The sequence below is a fragment of the Oncorhynchus tshawytscha genome, linkage group LG09 (genome assembly GCF_018296145.1).
Source record: "Oncorhynchus tshawytscha isolate Ot180627B linkage group LG09, Otsh_v2.0, whole genome shotgun sequence".
NCBI classification, from domain to species: domain Eukaryota; kingdom Metazoa; phylum Chordata; class Actinopteri; order Salmoniformes; family Salmonidae; genus Oncorhynchus; species Oncorhynchus tshawytscha.
The window spans coordinates 19,770,976-19,789,603 of NC_056437.1; the positions used below are offsets into that span (position 1 = coordinate 19,770,976).

At 40.4% G+C, this 18,628-nt stretch overlaps 1 protein-coding gene across 3 annotated transcripts in view; it reads right to left on the reverse strand.

Annotated features, from left to right (window-relative positions):
* Positions 1-18,628, reverse strand: part of LOC112257528 (unconventional myosin-Vb) — a 73,574-nt gene that overhangs the window by 49,058 nt on the left and 5,888 nt on the right. For all 3 annotated transcript variants that reach the window (XM_042326659.1, XM_024431164.2, XM_024431165.2), the window contains exons 2-3: positions 3,076-3,186; positions 2,447-2,618 (exon numbers count right to left, since the gene is read on the reverse strand). In XM_042326659.1, the coding sequence (XP_042182593.1) occupies positions 2,447-2,618; positions 3,076-3,186 (283 nt within the window). The remainder of the gene's footprint in view (positions 1-2,446; positions 2,619-3,075; positions 3,187-18,628) is intronic.

The following is an 18,628-nucleotide window of genomic DNA, read 5'->3' on the forward strand; positions in this document are numbered from 1 at the left end:
TAAATACTATTGTAATTAAAACCACATTGATAACAACCCTTAGTCGTTTTAACTACTACCTTTGATATGTAAATACTACATGGGGTGGCAGGGTAGCCTAGTGGTTAGAGCGTTGGACTAGTAACAGGAAGGTTGCAAGTTCAAACCCCTGAGCTGACAAGGTCATCTGTCGTTCTGCCCCTTAACAGGCAGTTAACCCACTGTTCCTAGGCCGTCATTGGAAATAAGCATTTGTTCTTAACTGACTTGCCTAGTAAAATTAAAAATAAATAAATAAACCATATTACAACATCCAGATGGCCAGAGGAATGTAGAAGGTTTCCTTCCAAGCATGCCCTGGCAGGGTTACTATGGGGACAGATCTCCCTAAAAGATGGTGGTGATATCTATGGCCAGTGTATACTCAACAGATTGTCTTTGCTCATTATATTTTGTCTGCTTTGTTTAGGATGAATTCCACACATGGCTACAGAGCAAGCATTTCTTGCTTTAGTCAATGGAACCCTAGTTGATTGGGGATTGGGAGGACAGGTTTGTAAAAGTTGGGACAAGTCAACCAGTAAGGTCAATAAAAGCCTCAATCCTACATGGTGTATAATAGACCAGCTACACTAGTAAACATGGAGGACTTTGTAGCAAAAGGTCAGGCCAAGGGCTTTTGGAAGAGAAGCAACACAGGCCACATTGGATAAATCTAATTGATGTTAGTTGGCGCTGTATAAACCAGTGTAATAAATGGCAAGATAAGATTTGAAGACTTGGATCGATTCACCCCATCATATGTAGATTCACCCCATCATATGTATACTACCGTTCAAAAGTTTGGGGGTCACTTAGAAATGTCCTTGTTTTCCATGAAACATACATGAAATTTGTTGCAAAATGAATAGGAAATATAATCAAGACGTTGACAAGGTTATAAATAATGATTTTTAATTGAAATAGTAATTGTGTAATTGAAATAGTAATCCTTCAAACTTTGCTTTCATCAAAGAATCCTCCATTTGCAGCAATTACAGCCTTGCAGACCTTTGGCATTCTAGTTGTCAAGTTGTTGAGGTCATCTGAAGAGATTTCTCCCCATGCTTCCTGAAGCACCTCCCACAAGTTGGATTGGCTTGATGGGCACTTCTTACGTACCATACGGTCAAGCTGCTCCCACAGCTCAATAGGGTTGAGATCCGGTGACTGTGCTGGCCACTCCATTATAGACAGAATACCAGCTGACTGCTTCTTCCCTAAATAGTTCTTGCATAGTTTGGAGCTATGCTTTGGGTCATTGTCTTGTTGTAGGAGAAAATTGTCTCCAATTAAGTGCCATCCACAGGGTATGGGATGGTGCTGCAAAATGGAGTGGTAGCCTTCCTTTTTTCCAAGAACCCTTTTACCCTGTACAAATCCCCCACTTTATCACCACCAAAGCACCCCCAGACCGTCACATTGCCTCCACCATGCTTGACAGATGGCATCAAGCACTCCTCCAGCATCTTTTTTCTTCTTCTGCATCTCACAACTGTTCTTCTTTGTGATCCGAAAACCTCAAACTTAGATTCGTCTGTCCATAACACTTTTTTCCAATCTTCCTCTGTCCAGTGTCTGTGTTCTTTTACCCATCTTAATATTTTATTTTTATTGGCCAGTCTGAGATATGGCTTTTTCTTTGCAACTCTGCCTAGAAGGCCAGCATCCCAGAGTCGCCTCTTCACTGTTGACGTTGAGACTGGTATTTTGCAGGTACAATTTAATGAAGCTGCCAGTTGAGGACTTGTGAGGCGTCTGTTTCTCAAATTAGACACTAATATACTTGTCCTCTTGCTCAGTTGTTCACCGGGGCCTCCCATTCCTCTTTCTATTCTGGTTAGAGCCAGTTTCCGCTGTTCTGCGAAGGGAGTAGTACACAGCGTTGTACGAGATCTTCAGTTTCTTGGCAATTTCTCGCATGAAATAGCCTTCATTTCTCAGAACAAGAATAGACTGACGAGTTTCAGAAGAAAGTATGCTGATGCTCCAGATACTCAACTAGTCTAAAGAAGGCCAGTTTATTGCTTCTTTAATCAGAACAACAGTTTTCAGCTGTGCTAACATAATTGCAACAGGGCTTTCTAATGATCAATTAGCCTTTTCAAATTATAAACTTAGATTAGCTTACACAACATGCTAGTGGAACACAGGAGTGATGGTTGCTGATAATGGGCCTCTGTAGATATTCCATTAAAAATATGCCGTTTCCAGCTACAATAGTCATTTACAACATTAACAATGTCTACACTGTATTTCTGATCAATTTAATGTTATTTTAAATGGACAAAAAATGTGTTTTCCTTTCAAAAACAAGGACATTTCTCAGTGACCCCAAACTTCTGAACGGTAGTGTAGATTCACCCCATCGTATGTAGATTCACCCCATCGTGTGTTGCCTGTTTAGAGAGGTGGTATAGAGACTTACCACAGTATGTGTAGATGTGATTGGACTCGGTGAAGCGCACTTTGAGGTTGTGCAGGACAGCAGGCTCGTGCAGGTAGCTGAGAGCTGTGAGGTCATTCTCCCCCACCAGGATATCAGGGTTCCGGAGGAAGGGAAGAGCGTTGTCTTTGGGTCCGATGCGGTATTCCAACGGCTGGGACAGATGTTCAAGCAAAAATGTCACAACAAATTATTACAGCCAAGTGTTTGCACGTGTACCTGTTGTAAGGGTAAGACCATTTTACCTATATCAGTTTAAATCATATTGCAGCACCATCCATAAGAATATTACAAATATTACAATCCACACAGCTTATTGAATTATTGAGAAGAGAAATAATCATGTTTTTATGTTAAAGGATGACGGCATCTAGGTGTGTATGAATCATACCTGACAATCCCACCCTGCGAGGAGTATTAAATAGGAATTGTGATCATGAGTATGTATGTAGGGGAATATACTGCTGCTACATGAGGTGATATGAAAATCTCAGCATATGCTTACGTATTCAATAGACCAAAGCATATGGAGTCTTGAGGCAAAGGCTATATTATCCAAATAAGGATATGGATTTAATAACTGTGGCCTGATCCAGTGGGTAGTATATTACCGTTTCATCTTCAAGTTTGAGGTACAGGATGGGCTCTCCCTCCTTGTAATCTTTGATGATCTCTGCAGCTCTCCACACATCCTCTGGGTCTGGGATCCACACCCGAGTGTACTGGAAAACAAGAACACATACAAATATATTTAATTTAACTTTTTCAACTGATTATTGTTTTCACAGTTAGATAACATTCCTCCCCCATTTGCCCAAGTTCATAGACGATGTTGTGTAACTTATTGTCAATAGAAAAAAGTAGTAATTGTTTCAACAAATGCTTAAATTAAGAAATGCAGTGCCAATAGGTTGATATGGCACAGTGGCAATATTGAGGTTGTGTTTGTGACACAACCAGCCTTGAGATATCCCAGATAGGTCTATATTGAGGTGAAAATGCTGACAGATAATTTCTTAACTCTTATTTAGGCCTACCTTTTTGATTACATAACTTAGGATCCATAACTTCACATCCAAATTTACTTCAAGATTATTTTAGTGTTAATGACATTTACTCTAATGGGATCCCAAATCCTATTCTGAAGAGACATTCAGCAACTTATTCCATCTTCTAAAAGTATTAATTGCACCTTTCTAACGTTTAATTTTTTTTTTTATATATAACTTTATGGAATTACTATGAGAAGTTTGGCCTGATGTTGTAGATAAAGCTTTTATTTTTCTACCTATTATCAGGATGGTGGGAGTAATTACTCCCTGTGATGAATTATACACACTATTAGGCTACCACTCTGACATCATATGTGCAAAGCACAGGGTCAAAGTCAGTGTGCAAAATCCAGACATGAAAGATTGCCTCGAAAGAAACAGTGTTGTAGGTCAAAAACATCAACACAAGAGAGAGAAAGTATGTTTCCCATGCAGTATGTTTTTCTTTATTGGATACATGAATGCTGCTGGACGATTTGCATAGGTAGTTAGCTAGCGTTGGCAAGCTAACTCTAGCTATCTAGTTGGCTAACGCTAGTTGGCCTTTTTGCTGGGGGTTCCAACTAGACTAGCTAGCTAGTTACCATCTACAGAAAAGACTTGCCATGCAATCTGTTTCGTTTTTTTTGGTATTAGCTAGCACGCTAAGTAGCTAGTTTCCTCACGTTGACTAGCTAGCTACCTAAAGCTGGAAAATATGCTACGGTCGTTACTCGCTAGCTATCTAACTACAGTAACGTTAGCTGGGGTCGATGGTCTTATATTCCCTGAACCTTGTTCTCATGGTATCCATACCCCAAGGGTATTAAGTGAGACATACCCAGGATGTTAACGAGCTAGCTGTGTCAACACAATCACTATTATTGTTAGCTGGATAACACAACAACTATCTAGCTATGCTTAGCTAGCTATATGCCTAAACTATAGAAGAAGTCATGATTCATGATAACTTGGGGCAATGTAAAGTGTCTATGCTAAATGGTCATACATTCTTCTTCTCTACCACAGATTACCACAACGTCTCAGACTCTAGGATAGGAAAATACTTACAAGAAAGAAACAGATGCAGACAGTTGTCGATTTCCATTGTTACTTGTAATGTTAAAAAGGAAAGAAAAAGACAATCCCATGTTTCTAAATTAGCTAGCTTTCTAGAGAAGGGTGCAATTGTGGCCCCCAATTCGGGGAGTTACTGCATGTGATTAATTATACACACCATTAGGCTACCACTAATTGCATTCTGAAAATACAACTATTAGTTTCAGAAAATTGGAAAAATCGCATGAAATGAGGCATTATCAATTTAATTCAAGATCAGAACAATATTTTTTGTTTACTATTGCACTTCTCAGCACATACGTGTCACTTCACTGACGTTTAGGCCTATTCTGGAGATGCAAATGACTGCACCACAGAACAAAAGAAAACCGGTTATTTTTCTGTGTCCTTGATGGCAAAAATAAAAGCCGTGGTCTGCTCAACAAATTATCCAAACAGTCCTCCTGACTTCCCATTCCTCAACAGATATGAAGCAGCCTTACTCCCTATTACTTTGTAGCAGTGCATTGAATGTGGGGGAAATAACAGACAAAAGAGAAAAGGAAACTTACTGTTGAGATGTATTAGCTCATCAAAAACATGGCTATATTTTCTCTGAAATCTACGAGACAGGCCAGGCTAAAACTACAGACCATAGAAACATAGTACAGTAGAGTAGGCCGACCTCAGACAGCTAAACTACATAGGGTTCACTGTGGGTGACTGACCACCAAGAAAGATCGATGTGTACATACATAAGTACACCAGATCGCAGGTTGATTCATGTCAATTTGCTGCTAGCAGATGAAGAGTGCCAAAACAAAGCATGAGGTGCTGAGGGAACAGAAGGGCAGAGGGCTGTGAATCATAAAGCAGCTGACTCGGCACAGGATTTAGGCTAATCAGCAACATCCCTCCAGTGCATAACTGCATCATCTCCTTTATATCACCCCAGAGAAAACATCACAGAGGGGGGGAAGGGTGGGAAAAATAACTAAATCCGAAATGTTAATGAATGCTCTGACTCACCATCTTCCCTCCATTGGGCCACATTTGAAAAGGTGAGAGGATGGAATAATGTGTAGGCTATGGTTCACATATCATCAGCAGACTGAATAAAAGCAGTCAGGGGGATGCAGTTTATACAGTGTTATCAGCCCTGTACTCTGCAATGTCCTCTATGTGTAAGTCAAGTGGATTTTCAACAGCTGAGCGCTGTGTGTCTCAAAATGGAGAACAAACTCTTTTTGTACGACCTTCACAACTTCATAGGAAACTTCTTAACAAGTTGTCTGTGTTTACTGTTACAGGAGGGCCCGGCTGTCTCAGATTGGTGTCATCATGAGTCTGTGCTCTTCACACTAGAATCTCAGCCTGATATCAACACAGTGAGTTGGCAGAGGACACTCTCCCCAGGTTAAACCTGGCATTTAGACTCACTCACAGAGGGCCCATTCATGTTTAAACAGCAGTAAAGCATAGGCGTCACACCCCCTAACCAAGTGGTGGACCAACTCCCCTGTAGGAATGCATTATAGATTAGACACCTACTGATGTTAGCCATGCTCTGACTGGGAGGCTGAGAGATTCAACTTTGAGTGCTGGCTGTCTTCCCCCCAGGCAACACAGAGTCACAGCATATCACGGCAGGCGAGCTGACAGCAGTGCTTTTTAATCCACTTTAATAAGAAGGCAGTGGGCGGGCAGATAACTGAGGGGGAGATGTAGCGATATAAAATAACCTTGTGTTGTGCTGCAATCAACTGTGCCATCAGTAATATTACCCACATTTCAGCAAGGGTCACATGGGCTTCGACTCTAGGCACACGTGAAGGTTTGTCTGAAAGTCTGAAACTTTCTCACACAACCCTAGGGAAGATCTTATTCTACTGGGATAACTATTTTGCAGCTTCCAGTAGTAGGAAATATTTTAGCTTATTTGACTTGATAAATACCGTATTTATTACTAAGCTATTAGGCTACATATCAATACCTTATTTATTACTAAGCTATTAGGCTACATAGATAGTAGCCCAATAAAGATGGCAACCAATAGGGACAGCACTCACTCACCAACAGTCCATTTAGCTGTGTATTGGGACATAAAAACGATTCACACACCTTGACTTTATAGAGATGGATGACATTTCACAAAGGTGCTTTCTTTTGTCTCCTGATTGCAAGCTTACGCTCTTGTGTTACAATACATCTCCTTTCCTCAGAGTTCTTCTTTTCAAGAACAGAGTCCTTGGAAAGAGTATCTAGCAGAGCTGCAACAATCTGTGAAATGTTCCTCCACACAGACTATGACAGAACAACAGAACTCATACAGTACATTATTTACATCCCAGCGCCAGCCTCAGGCCCCAGGTGGACACATCAGAGAAGGAAACAAACTGTCTCACTGCTAAGAAACTAAGACCCATGCTGATGTGCAACTAAACTCCGGAAGATACACAAATTTGGCATTTAAACGACAATACTACAGTCCCAGTCTGCTCCAACAAATGTTAATTTGTGAAAAAATATTTCCTCAGTCACATAACATCTCCAGGGGATGAGTCAATAGAGGAAACATGAGAGAATGAGAGGGATGGAGCTAGGGTAGAAGAGCACAAGAAGGATGGGAGAGATAGGGAGGGAGGAAGGGGTAGATGTTTAGTCAATGCAAGATGTTTGTAAGCATTTGTGACACCCTGACACTTGTCCATTGAATCATTATTGGCAGAATGATTGAGGAGATTTTGGGCACCACTGTAGGCATATACTGCAAGAGGAATTCTTACTAGCCTACTCTTTTCATACACTGTTTCTTCATATGAGAGGCTATTACACTAATTGCACATCAAGAAAAGAAAGGATTTGGAAAGGGTAACTGTACAGTGCCATTCCCTAAGGTTGGGTTTCAAATGTCAGTGTTACTTATTAGCTCAATTGAATGACGTATCAGAGCAGGACTTTAGGCTACTGCATAAGTCCTGTTCTGATACTGTTGAATTAAAAGCTAGATCGCCATTAAGTTATTTCTTTGAAAAAGAACAAAGTACCTAGAGATATAGTCCCATATTTCAAATCCCATGGCAAACTTTCACTAAGTGCTCGTCCTTAGTAGGCCTTTGTTGTTAGAAAGCCTCTTTCCAAAACCCCATCTATTGAAAGTAAGATCATTTTCCATGAAATTAGATATAAACAATATCTAAAACTGACAAATAATTACAAAGCGGTACTGAAGCACCCCATCTCAGTCACTCATTGATGCAAATAACTTACTTCAGCATTACTGTGCATATGAACCTCCTAATCCAAATCACACTTGTCTGTCACCGAAATGCAAGAATCCACCACTACATAGTCTTGAGTGACTAGAGTGGCCCTACAAAATAGACTAAATAGAAGAATTTATAAATAGCACGATGATGCTAAGTGAAAGGATGAATGAAAAGGCTCAGTCCCTCTCTGGATTTTGACAAAGTGCCACTGAACTGGCAATTTGACTATCCTACAGATTGGATGAAGACCTGAACATTTGGACCATGTGATTGTAAAACAGAGCAGACATACAGTCAACAGCAGTTGCTGCAGTTATTCCTGGCTCTGCCTCTGTGGGTTTGGGTTGAGACAGCCGAATGCTCCACTCAGCTCATCACCAGGAGCGTGTGTGAGATTCAGACTGACACAATGAGGACGTGATTCAGAGTTCAGAGCCTCTCTAAGTCCAGTTAAGGATGGTGTAGACTAGAGGATGGATCTGCCCAGAGGAGTCATCATCAGGCCCGGAGCTCCAGGTTACAGACCCTTTCAAAGACCACAAGGTATTTCAGGGACACACCCGAGTCATTTCACTTTGATCCTGACAAGAGTCTTTTAACGCTCTGCCTCAGTGGCTTCCTTCAACTACTGTATTATTCTCTGAAATCCCAGACCACATTGGCACATTATGGGATGCAACCAGTCTGTCTGGACTCTAGAGTGACTACTACTGCATCACTGATGACTTCTAAATGTCACATTTTCCTAAGCACAACCCAACCTACTAACGTTACTATTTGATCAATGGTTAATCTATACTGGGGGGAGAAACTTTTAACAATTTACTGTTCAAACCTCAAAGTCAGTTGCGTTTAGGATAGGTTGGTGAATGACGAGCCACAATGGAAGGTTTGGGAGCTATGTCATAGAACTCTGTAAATTGTCTTTTGCTTTGAGTCAAGAAACTTGCCATGAGGCCTACGGCAGGACATGAGGCCTACAGGAGGACACAGACTAATAGAGTTCAAGACAGCCTCTTGGGAACATAATTACTTTAGAGGGGAGATTGTGTGTCATCATGGTTTGATCGTACAGTAATTGTGGAAATCACCTCCCTTCCTGAATAAATTAATTTGACTGTGAATGTACAGTATAATCACCCAATCTACTGTGCCTTTATCGGTACATCCTTCCACCTCTACCAATCCATTAGTCAGCTGTCTGCATGAAATTACAGAAACGCATAATAAAAATGATCAAAACCTCAAACTTGCTGGCGGCCCTTATCACCTCCCTCGGCCCCTGGCTGCTCGGGCCAATCACACAGCAGCAGTGTCAGACCAGAGTCATGAAATCTGGTTTGATGGCAAACAGTTGTAGCTCTGCAGCAGCCCAGTGAGTCTCTCTCAGTGGTCTTTGCCTTTACCCAGACTGGGCAACATTCTAGGGGCGGACACCATACTGTATTTGACTGTCATGTTTACACTGCTGAGAGAGACTTACTGGGCTTCTGCAGTGCCACAACTGTTTGCCATCAAACCAGATGACGTGACACTGCTGCTGTCCTGTCTTCAGTCAGCTGTTCATTCCACCCCCCAAAAACTGTTCAGATGGCTATTTTATTTTTATGATGGTTTTCATCCATAATACAATAATTGTGCCAGCCATGACAGCAGCCCCTGTTGTAGCAGTGTAAGCAACAGTAATGCTTTGGAATAACAGCAGTAGCTACCTTTATAAGTAGAGCTCAATGGTGCTGAAGTAAATCAGCTGCATTGATTGAGACTAACTTGATTTGTACTGTAAAACTCCCTTTACCCTCTACTCCTCCTCTTTCTCTCACTCGTTACATTCCATTTCTGGTACTGGCATTCTGGCATTTTCCTTCCTTCGCTTCGCTCTTTGCTATGTGATTTTCTTCAGGTCGAAAGCATTTAGAGAATAACAACAAACAAGATGAAAGCCCTGTAACATGTCATAAATCATCTTCCACAGAGGCAACAACAGTATGCATGCAGCTTTTGCATCAAACTGGACCATTAGTCTATCTTATCAAACAGTCCATCACAACACTTTATTTCCAAATGCTTATTGTAAGTTTGGACAAACATCATTAATCAAGTAGCCAAAATCCTTTCAGAGAATTACAAGCACATACTGTACCACAGTGAGAATGCATGTTCACAGTTATTACAGCATGCCTTAGTTAGATAGGAAACAACAATTCCACAGTCTAATTGTGACAATATTCACAATTGCCTCTCAAATGTCATAGATGGAACATCGGACTGAGAAATAGTTTAAGGGTGCAACAGGGTCATCCTAAGTCAAATCCTCCCTGTGCCCATTTGAGTCTATAATTTCTTCTTGCAGGCCTGGACATTTTATGAAATTTGAAATATATTGAACAAAAATATAAATGCAACATCAGCTGAAATAAAAGATCCCTAAATATTCCACATGCACAAAAAGCTTATTCTCCTCAAATTTTGTGCACAAATGTCATTGGATAATCCATCCACCTTACAGGTGTGGCATATCAAGAAATGGATTAAACAGTATGATCATTACACAGGTGCACCTTGTGCTGGGGGCCAATAAAGAGCCACTCTTAAATAGTGCAGTTCTGTCATACAACACAAGGCCACAGATGTCTCAGGTTGAGGGAGCATACAAATTGGCTTGCTGACTGCAGGAATGGCTACCAGAGCTGTTGCCAGAGAATTACAATGTTCATTTCTATACCAACATTGCTTTTGAGATTTTGGCACTACGTCCAGCCGGCCTCACCACCGCAGACCACGCCAGCCTAGGACCTCCACATCCAATGACCTGAACAGCTGATGAAACATTTTTATTTTACCTTTATTTAACTAGGCAAGTCAGTTAAGAACAAATTCTTATTTTCAATGACAGCTTAGGAACAGTGGGTTAACTGCCTGTTCAGGGGCAGAACAACAGATTTGTACCTTGTCAGCTCAGGGGTTTGAACTTGCAACCTTCCGGTTGCTAGTCCACCACTCTAACCACTAGGCTACCCTGCCGCCCCGGATTTCCACAACTAAAAATCTTTTGCACAAACTGTTGTTTTGCAGAAACCATCTTGGGGAAGGTCATCTGAGTGCTCGTCATCCTCAACCAGGGTCTTGACCTGACTGCAGTTCAGTGTCGTAACCGACTTCATTGAGGACAATGCTTACCTTCGATGACCACTGGCACGCTGGAGAAGTGTGCTCTTTGCATACGAATCCCGGTTTCAACTGCACCGGGCAGATGGCAGACAGCGTATAGGGCGTTGTGTGGGCGAGCGGTTTGCTGATATCAAAGTTGTGAACAGAGTACCTGATGGTGGCGGTGGGGTTATGGTATGGGCAGGCACAAGCTACAGACAACGAACACAAATGCATTTTATCGATAGCACAGAGATACCATAACGAGATCCTGAGGCCCATTGTCGTGCCATTAATTTTCCGACATCACCTCATGTTTCAGCATGATAATGCATGGCCCCACGATGCAAGGATGGGGAACAATTGCCGGAAGCTGAAAATGTCCCAGTTCTACCATGGCCTGCATACTCACCAGACATGTCACCCATTGCGTTTGGGATGCTCTGGATCGAGGAGTGTTCCAGTTCCTGACAATATTCAGCAACTTCGCACAGCCATTGAAGAGGAGTGGGACAACATTCCACAGGCCACAATCAACAGCCTGATCTTTAATTTCTTATCCATATTTTTTTTAACTGCATTGTTGGTTAGGGTCTCATAAGTAAGCATTTCACTGTAAGGTCTACCTGTTGTATTCGGCGCATGTGACTAATACAATTAGATGTGATTTGATTTGGCTGATACACCTCCTGATAAGTACATTTTTTGATTTTGAGGGATAGCATCACAATGGACCTCTACATGTCCCACGACCCACGGAATGGCTTAGAAAAAACAACAAAACAAAGCAACCAAAACATACGGTACTTATGGTATGTAAGTTATGCTTACTGAGTACTGTAGTAGTACTTTTTTTATTTTAACTAGGCAAGTCAGTTAAGAACAAATTCTTATTTACAATGACAGCCTAGGAACAGATTTTTACCTTGTCAGCTCAGGGATTTGATCTAGCAACCTTTCGGTTACTGGCCCAACGCTCTAACCACTAGGCTAACTGCCACACTAGTGCTGTAGTGTATGCCTTTATTAAGAAGCCTGGTGCTTAGCCCAGAGCTAAGAAAAATTATGAGTTATGAGCTGACACTCAAATTTGAATTATGAGTTTGTTTCATAAGCTAAGGCATTTAGGGAAATATTGAACATTAGGGATTTTAGAACATATTTATGCAAGTAATCATTTCTTCCCTGACTTATATAAAAGCCTAAGGGGAGCTCACTTGGCAAAAAATCTATTTTGATGCTAGAGCAGTGAGGACACTGAATGGCAGGTGTTCTCTCTGCAGTTGGTTCTCTCCAAATCATGTTTCTCAGATGGTGTGCTGAGGCATTGCAAGTTGTCCTTGCTAGTTCCCGATCAAACCATCTTTAATTATGGACCAACACTGATAGCCCAAACACAGTAGGGGGAAAGCCAAGTTCCTCTGCCAATGTGAACAAAAGACAGCCTACATCAGATCCATTTCCACACTGAATAAACTGGGATTAGTTAGAATCTGTGGTTCTGGTTAAACATGGACATGATTAACCATTCTCCAGATTTCAAACTCTTCAAAAAACGAGTTGAAATGCAAAATGAAGAACTTTATAATTAGTGCCGTGGGTGCAATCTAATGTTGGGCCATCGCCATTTGAAGTGAGGACAAGGAGACCATGCTAAATGAATGCGGAACCTAGATGGATGGAAAGTTGCAGTGGCTTTGTGACAGATTTGAAGATGTCTTTTTGCTTAAGACTTCTGTTCTGATGCCACACCCTGTCCCACCCACCCCCTAAAAACACACCAGTATACATACAATAGCCTACCCACACACTTTGCCAAGCCATTCTTCACCTGAGAAACCAACATCAAACCTGAATGCACGAGCATCATTTACCCTGAAGTGACCTCCCATAGACCCATTACGCCACTCCTTTCCTCTGTCTCAACTAGAGGTCGACCGATTATGATTTTTCAACGCCGATACCAATACCGATTATTGGAGGACCAAAAAAGCCGCTACCGGTTAATCGGCATATTTAAAAAAAATAATAATAATAATGTATAATGACAATTACAACAATACTGAATTAACACTTATTTTAACTTAATATAAAATATAAATAAAATCAATTTAGCCTCAAATAAATAATGAAACATGTTCAATTTGGTTTAAATAATGCAAAAACAAAGTGTTGGAGAAGAAAGTAATATGTGCCATGTAAAATATGTGCCATGTAAGAAAGCTAACGTTTAAGTTCCTTGCTCAGAACATGAGAACATATGAAAGTTGGTGGTTCCTTTTAACATGAGACTTCAATATTCCAAGGTAAGAGGTTTTAGGTTGTAGTTAATATAGTATTTATAGGACTATTTCTCTCTATACCATTTGTATTTCATATACCTTTGACTATTGGATGTTCTTATAGGCACTATAGCTTTTGCCAGTGTAACAGTATCCCCCTCCTCGCCCCTACCTGGGCTAAAACCAGGAACACATCGACAACAGCCACACTCGAAGCATCGTTACCCATCGCTCCACTAAAGCCGTGGCCCTTGCAAAGCAAGGGGAATAACTACTCCAAATCTAAAAGCGAGTGAAGTTTGAAACAGTATTAGCGCACACCTAGCTAACTAGCTAGCCATTCACATTGGTTACACCAGCCATTAGGCTGATAGGCTTGAAGTCATAAACAGTGATGTGCATAAACAGAGCTGCTGGCAAAACGCACGAAAGTGCTGTTTGAATGAATGATTACGGGCCTGCTGCTGCTCAGTCAGACTGCTCTATCAAATCAGACTTAATTATAACATAATAACACACAGAAATACGAGCCTTTGGTCATTATTATGATCGAATTCGGAAACTATAATTTCGAAAACAAAACATTTATTATTTCAATGAAATACGGAACCGTTCGGTATTTTATCGAACGGGTGGCAGCCCTAAGTCTAAATATTATTGTTACATTGCACAACCTTCAATGTATGTCATAATTACGTAAAATTCTGGCAAATTAGTTCGCAATGAGCCAGGCAGCCCAAACTGTTGCATATACCCTGACTCTGCGTGCAATGAACGCAAGAGAAATGACACAATTTCACCTGGTTAATATTGCCTGCTAAACTGGATTAGTAGTTATAACTAGTGATTATGATTGATTGTTTTTTATAAGATAAGTTTAATGCTAGCTAGCAATTTACCTTGGCTTCTACTGCGTTCGCGTAACAGGCAGGCTACTTGTGGAGTGCAATGGTTAGAGCATTGGACTAGTTAACTGTGCGGTTGCAAGATTGGAATCACTGGGCTGACAAGGTGAAAATCTGTCGTTCTGCCCCTGAACAAGGCAGTTAACCCACAGTTCCTAGGCAGTCATTGAAAATAAGAATGTGTTCTTAACTGACTTGTCTAGTTAAATAAAAGGTATAACGCCCAAAAATATCGATTTGCCATTGTTGTGAAAACTTGAAATCGGCCCTAATTAATCGGCCATTCCGATTAATCGGCCGACCTCTAGTCTCAATTTATACATCACCCTCCTAAACCAAGCCAATCTATCCTCTCTGCCCTTAGATGTGGTTCACACAGAAGTCATCAGAATCACAATCAACAACAGTTGATGGCCAACTAACCCTTGTTGATAGGATATTGCAGTGGTGTTCAGATAGGCCCATATCTGTAATGTATTCTATAGGTCTTCTCTCAATTGTATGCTGTCAATGAATGTGACCATATTTGGGTAGAATTTCATTCTGGAGGCAGTTGTTTAAATTTGGTCTGTTCTACCATGTCAAATGCTGCTGTGGTGAAACTTTAGTGAAGACTGATCGTAATGAGCCCCAGGCATGTCTCTGAATGACACGTTTTTAAATTACACTCAGCTGAGTATGTGTTCCTCTACACTCCTCTCTTCCAGTTCTTCCTTTTCCACTGTGAAACAAAAAGAAACCCAACTGCATATTGGGCGGAAAGAACTTTATCCTGGAAATATTGTTCCCAATTTTTATAAAATACATACAACTGGCCTAGGGTCGTCCGAGTTTGGCCGGGGTAGGCCATCATTGTAAATAAGAATTTGTTCTAAACTGACTTGCCTAGTTAAGTAAAAAATGTTTTATAAAAAAATAGGACCATATATGGTAATGAAACTCCCATGACTTGCAGTATGTTTTGCATCACAGACCACATTACTACAGTTCATCAGAATTCAATCACAAAGAAGCAGTTAGCTCAGCAAAAAATAAGGGATTCTGCACTCAGACATCAGCCTAAATAATAGGAGACATCAACAAAACAAGGACATAGTACCAGCATGATTCTTCCTAGTAGAGACACAATAGCTAAAAGCTCATCTTGTCATGACATGAGGAACAGAGAGGGTAGTCAAAGCATTACCTGAGGTGATTGTAGGGCCGGGACGATAGCAGTATTGTGATACTCGTTAGTATCGTGGCAAAGAAACAAAACACAAAGCAGATGAGTTATTTAGGAAAACAGCCCTAATGTCGCAAACAGACATCATTATGTTGTCATCTAGAATCAAATGTATTTATTTTCCAAGCTATAGCACACAATATTTGACATACAGCAGCTTTTAAAGGACCAAAGGGTTAGGTCTGCTTCGTTTTTTTATTTTTGCCATGGAAAAAAATATTGCAATACTGGTATATTTGCTATCCACCAACAGCTGTTGTTGTGAGTAATACACGCAATCAGTGCTATTTAGCAAACTGACAATGTAGCCCATGGTCATGAAAGAGTGATGCCATTGCTTAGTGTTGAGTACAAAACACAGGCTCAATGAGGATAGGATAGAATAAGATTATAACCCTGCATCCATTCACTTAGTAATGGCTTTGACTACTAATTAGCTGAGCCCTACTCTCTTCCTGTCTCTTTCTCTCCTTCTCCTTCTGATCACTTCATCACACTTCCAGCAGACTTAATGAAATTGCTTTTTTTTATTACCATCGGCTGCTGCACTGGGTCGATACAATCAAGCAAGAGTTGGTCCTGCTTGCTTTGTAGGTGTCCGAAAACACAGAAGAGATACACAAGGATGTTTATGATCTCTATGATCTCTACAAGGAAACATGGATGATCCGTCTTTTAACTTCATTATTCTAATGTGTGTGTGCGTGTGTTTACGCCCTCGCATGGCCGTGGACTGACAGAATTGTCGTCAGGATGGTACCTTATGCTGTGCTAAATATGCAGAACAGAAGAGACAGAAAAACGAACACACAGCCATAGATCAGAGCTGAACGTCAGACATCTGATTCATAACAGTGAGAATATTCAATAATACACTGGATGTAATAGTAGTAGAGCCGGGATGATAAACCGGAAAACACTGACCCTACCGATTTGATTGATTTGATTTGATTTGACTTATCGCAGGCATTTTGCCGATAACGTTCAGAACAATAAGAAGCCGATATTAGAGAAATGTGAAGTTTGAAATTAAATAAATTTGCTAATATGGGTGATTGTTAATGGGACAATTGATGGCTTCAACAATCAAAATAGTAGTAGTTGAAATTATCATTTTAAACTGGTGCACATTAATGTTACAAATGTATTGTTCTATTTATTGTTATCACATTGATTCAGGCAGCCTTCTCCAATCAATACTGATAATCTAAAGAGAGACATAAAACAACCTTTTAAAACAACAGCCAGATAGGTGGTACGTTTCTGGAAGTAGGCTCCACCTGTATAGGTGGGTGAAGGGAGGGAAATAGGGGGGAGGAGAAGCAGAGAATAACAGTGAGAAAAAGTTGCACTACCGGTTTCCCTTGTGACCCTGATGAAGTAATGTTTTTTGTGTAATGTCTAACAATGAGTGTTTTAAAATGGATTTGCCTTTTTGATACTACCGGTATCCATGTCAGTCAACCAACCTGGACTTCAACAGCAACACTGACAGTAACACTGATTAAACTCATGAGATTGAGAGGTTATAACACTACTATAACCCTACTAGTGGTAAAATAAATATGTTGGTAAACGCTCATTGCTATTCGCGGTGAGTAAAGTAACGCTACCTATACTTTCAATGCATTTTTCTGCAAAAGGTGGGTAAACACTCGCTCAAAATAAAAATGGTGCGTAATTGCCGTTTGTGTGTTTACCCCTCAACACACCAGCGAATATAACACTGGATATTTTGCCATCATATTATTGCAAACATGTCACTTATGATTTAATTTAAAAAAAAATCTAAATTACAGCTAGGCTAACCTTTGGGCTGTCGACAAACATTTGGACTCAAACTTTCATTGCTAAAACAATATTTTTTCATTATGCCTTTTCTGTGAATTATGAATGTGTTTTGTAACAGTACAGTAGGTGAAAATCATATTATCTATGGGATAAGTTGGACTCTGAGGGTAGTAAATGAGAGAACTGGTAATGAAAATCAGACGTGAGTAGAGAGAGAAGGTTAACCTGAACAGACTACTCTCCGGGTTCATTAAAATACACTTTATAACTGGTGAAGTAAACACACACAGGTATGATGAAAACCCTCTTCCAGTGCTGCTAATATCCCACCCTGCTATGATGTGTGTCAGCACAATGACCAGTACCTGAGAGGGCCCAAAATCTGTTTTCTCCAGCAGGTGGCGTTTTTCCTTATTTAAAAAATAAGGAGTTTTTGTATGGAGGCCAATGAGAGTGTTGAATATGGTCAACGAAAAATGGAATGGCCACTTATATCAGAGGCGTGCCTGTTCACACGTGTATCTGCCCTTTCATTGGCTAGAATGGTCCCATCTGATCTTGCCTCCTCCCTCTCAGGGGGAGTGGGATATGCAAAAAACAAATTTCCAATTTGTTCATGTGTGAAATAGGAAAAATGTAAGTACCCAACTAATTATTATTTAAGTGTCTGCTTCATGGCAAAATTCTTCACTGCTTTTTTAATGTGGCTCACTGTACATGTATGGTTAACTTCCCTTCAGCTACAATACTAATGATACCAAAACACTGTCTTCTGGTGTCTACAATGAAATGTGTGAGAGTATGAAAGAGCCTTTAGAATATACAAGTCTCTAAGTTGGCTCTGGAAGCAAGTGGCTCATTGACAGCCACCCTATTACCAATTATGACAGGAAAGTACTGCTGGCATGTCTAATAAATAATGTATGGAGCAGCATTACAGCATTATCTCATAGCTTTCGACATCTTGCATCTGTAAGCAACTCTGGATAAAAGCATCTGCTAAATGACAAAAAGACAGCAGGGGTTCAAACTGTAGAACCCAGTTCCTACATTTGAATATAAAAAAGCATTTTTATCAAACACAACTATGCTACATTTTATCTCTGAGACCCTCAGGATGACAAATCAGAACAAGATTACTGAATGTAAGTAAATGATCTACAGTTGAAGTCGGAAGTTTACATACACTTAGGTTGGAGTCATTAAAACTTGTTTTTCAACCACTCCAAAAATTCCTTGTTAACAAACTATAGTTTTGGCAAGTCGGTTAGGACATCTACTTTGTGCATGACAAGTAATTTTTCCAACAATTGTTAACAGACAGAATATTCATCTTATAATTCACTGTATCACAATTTCAGTGGGTCAAAGTTTACATACACTAAGTTGACTGTGCCTTTAAACAGCTTGGAAAATTCCAGAAAATTATGTCATGGCTTTAGAAGCTTCTGA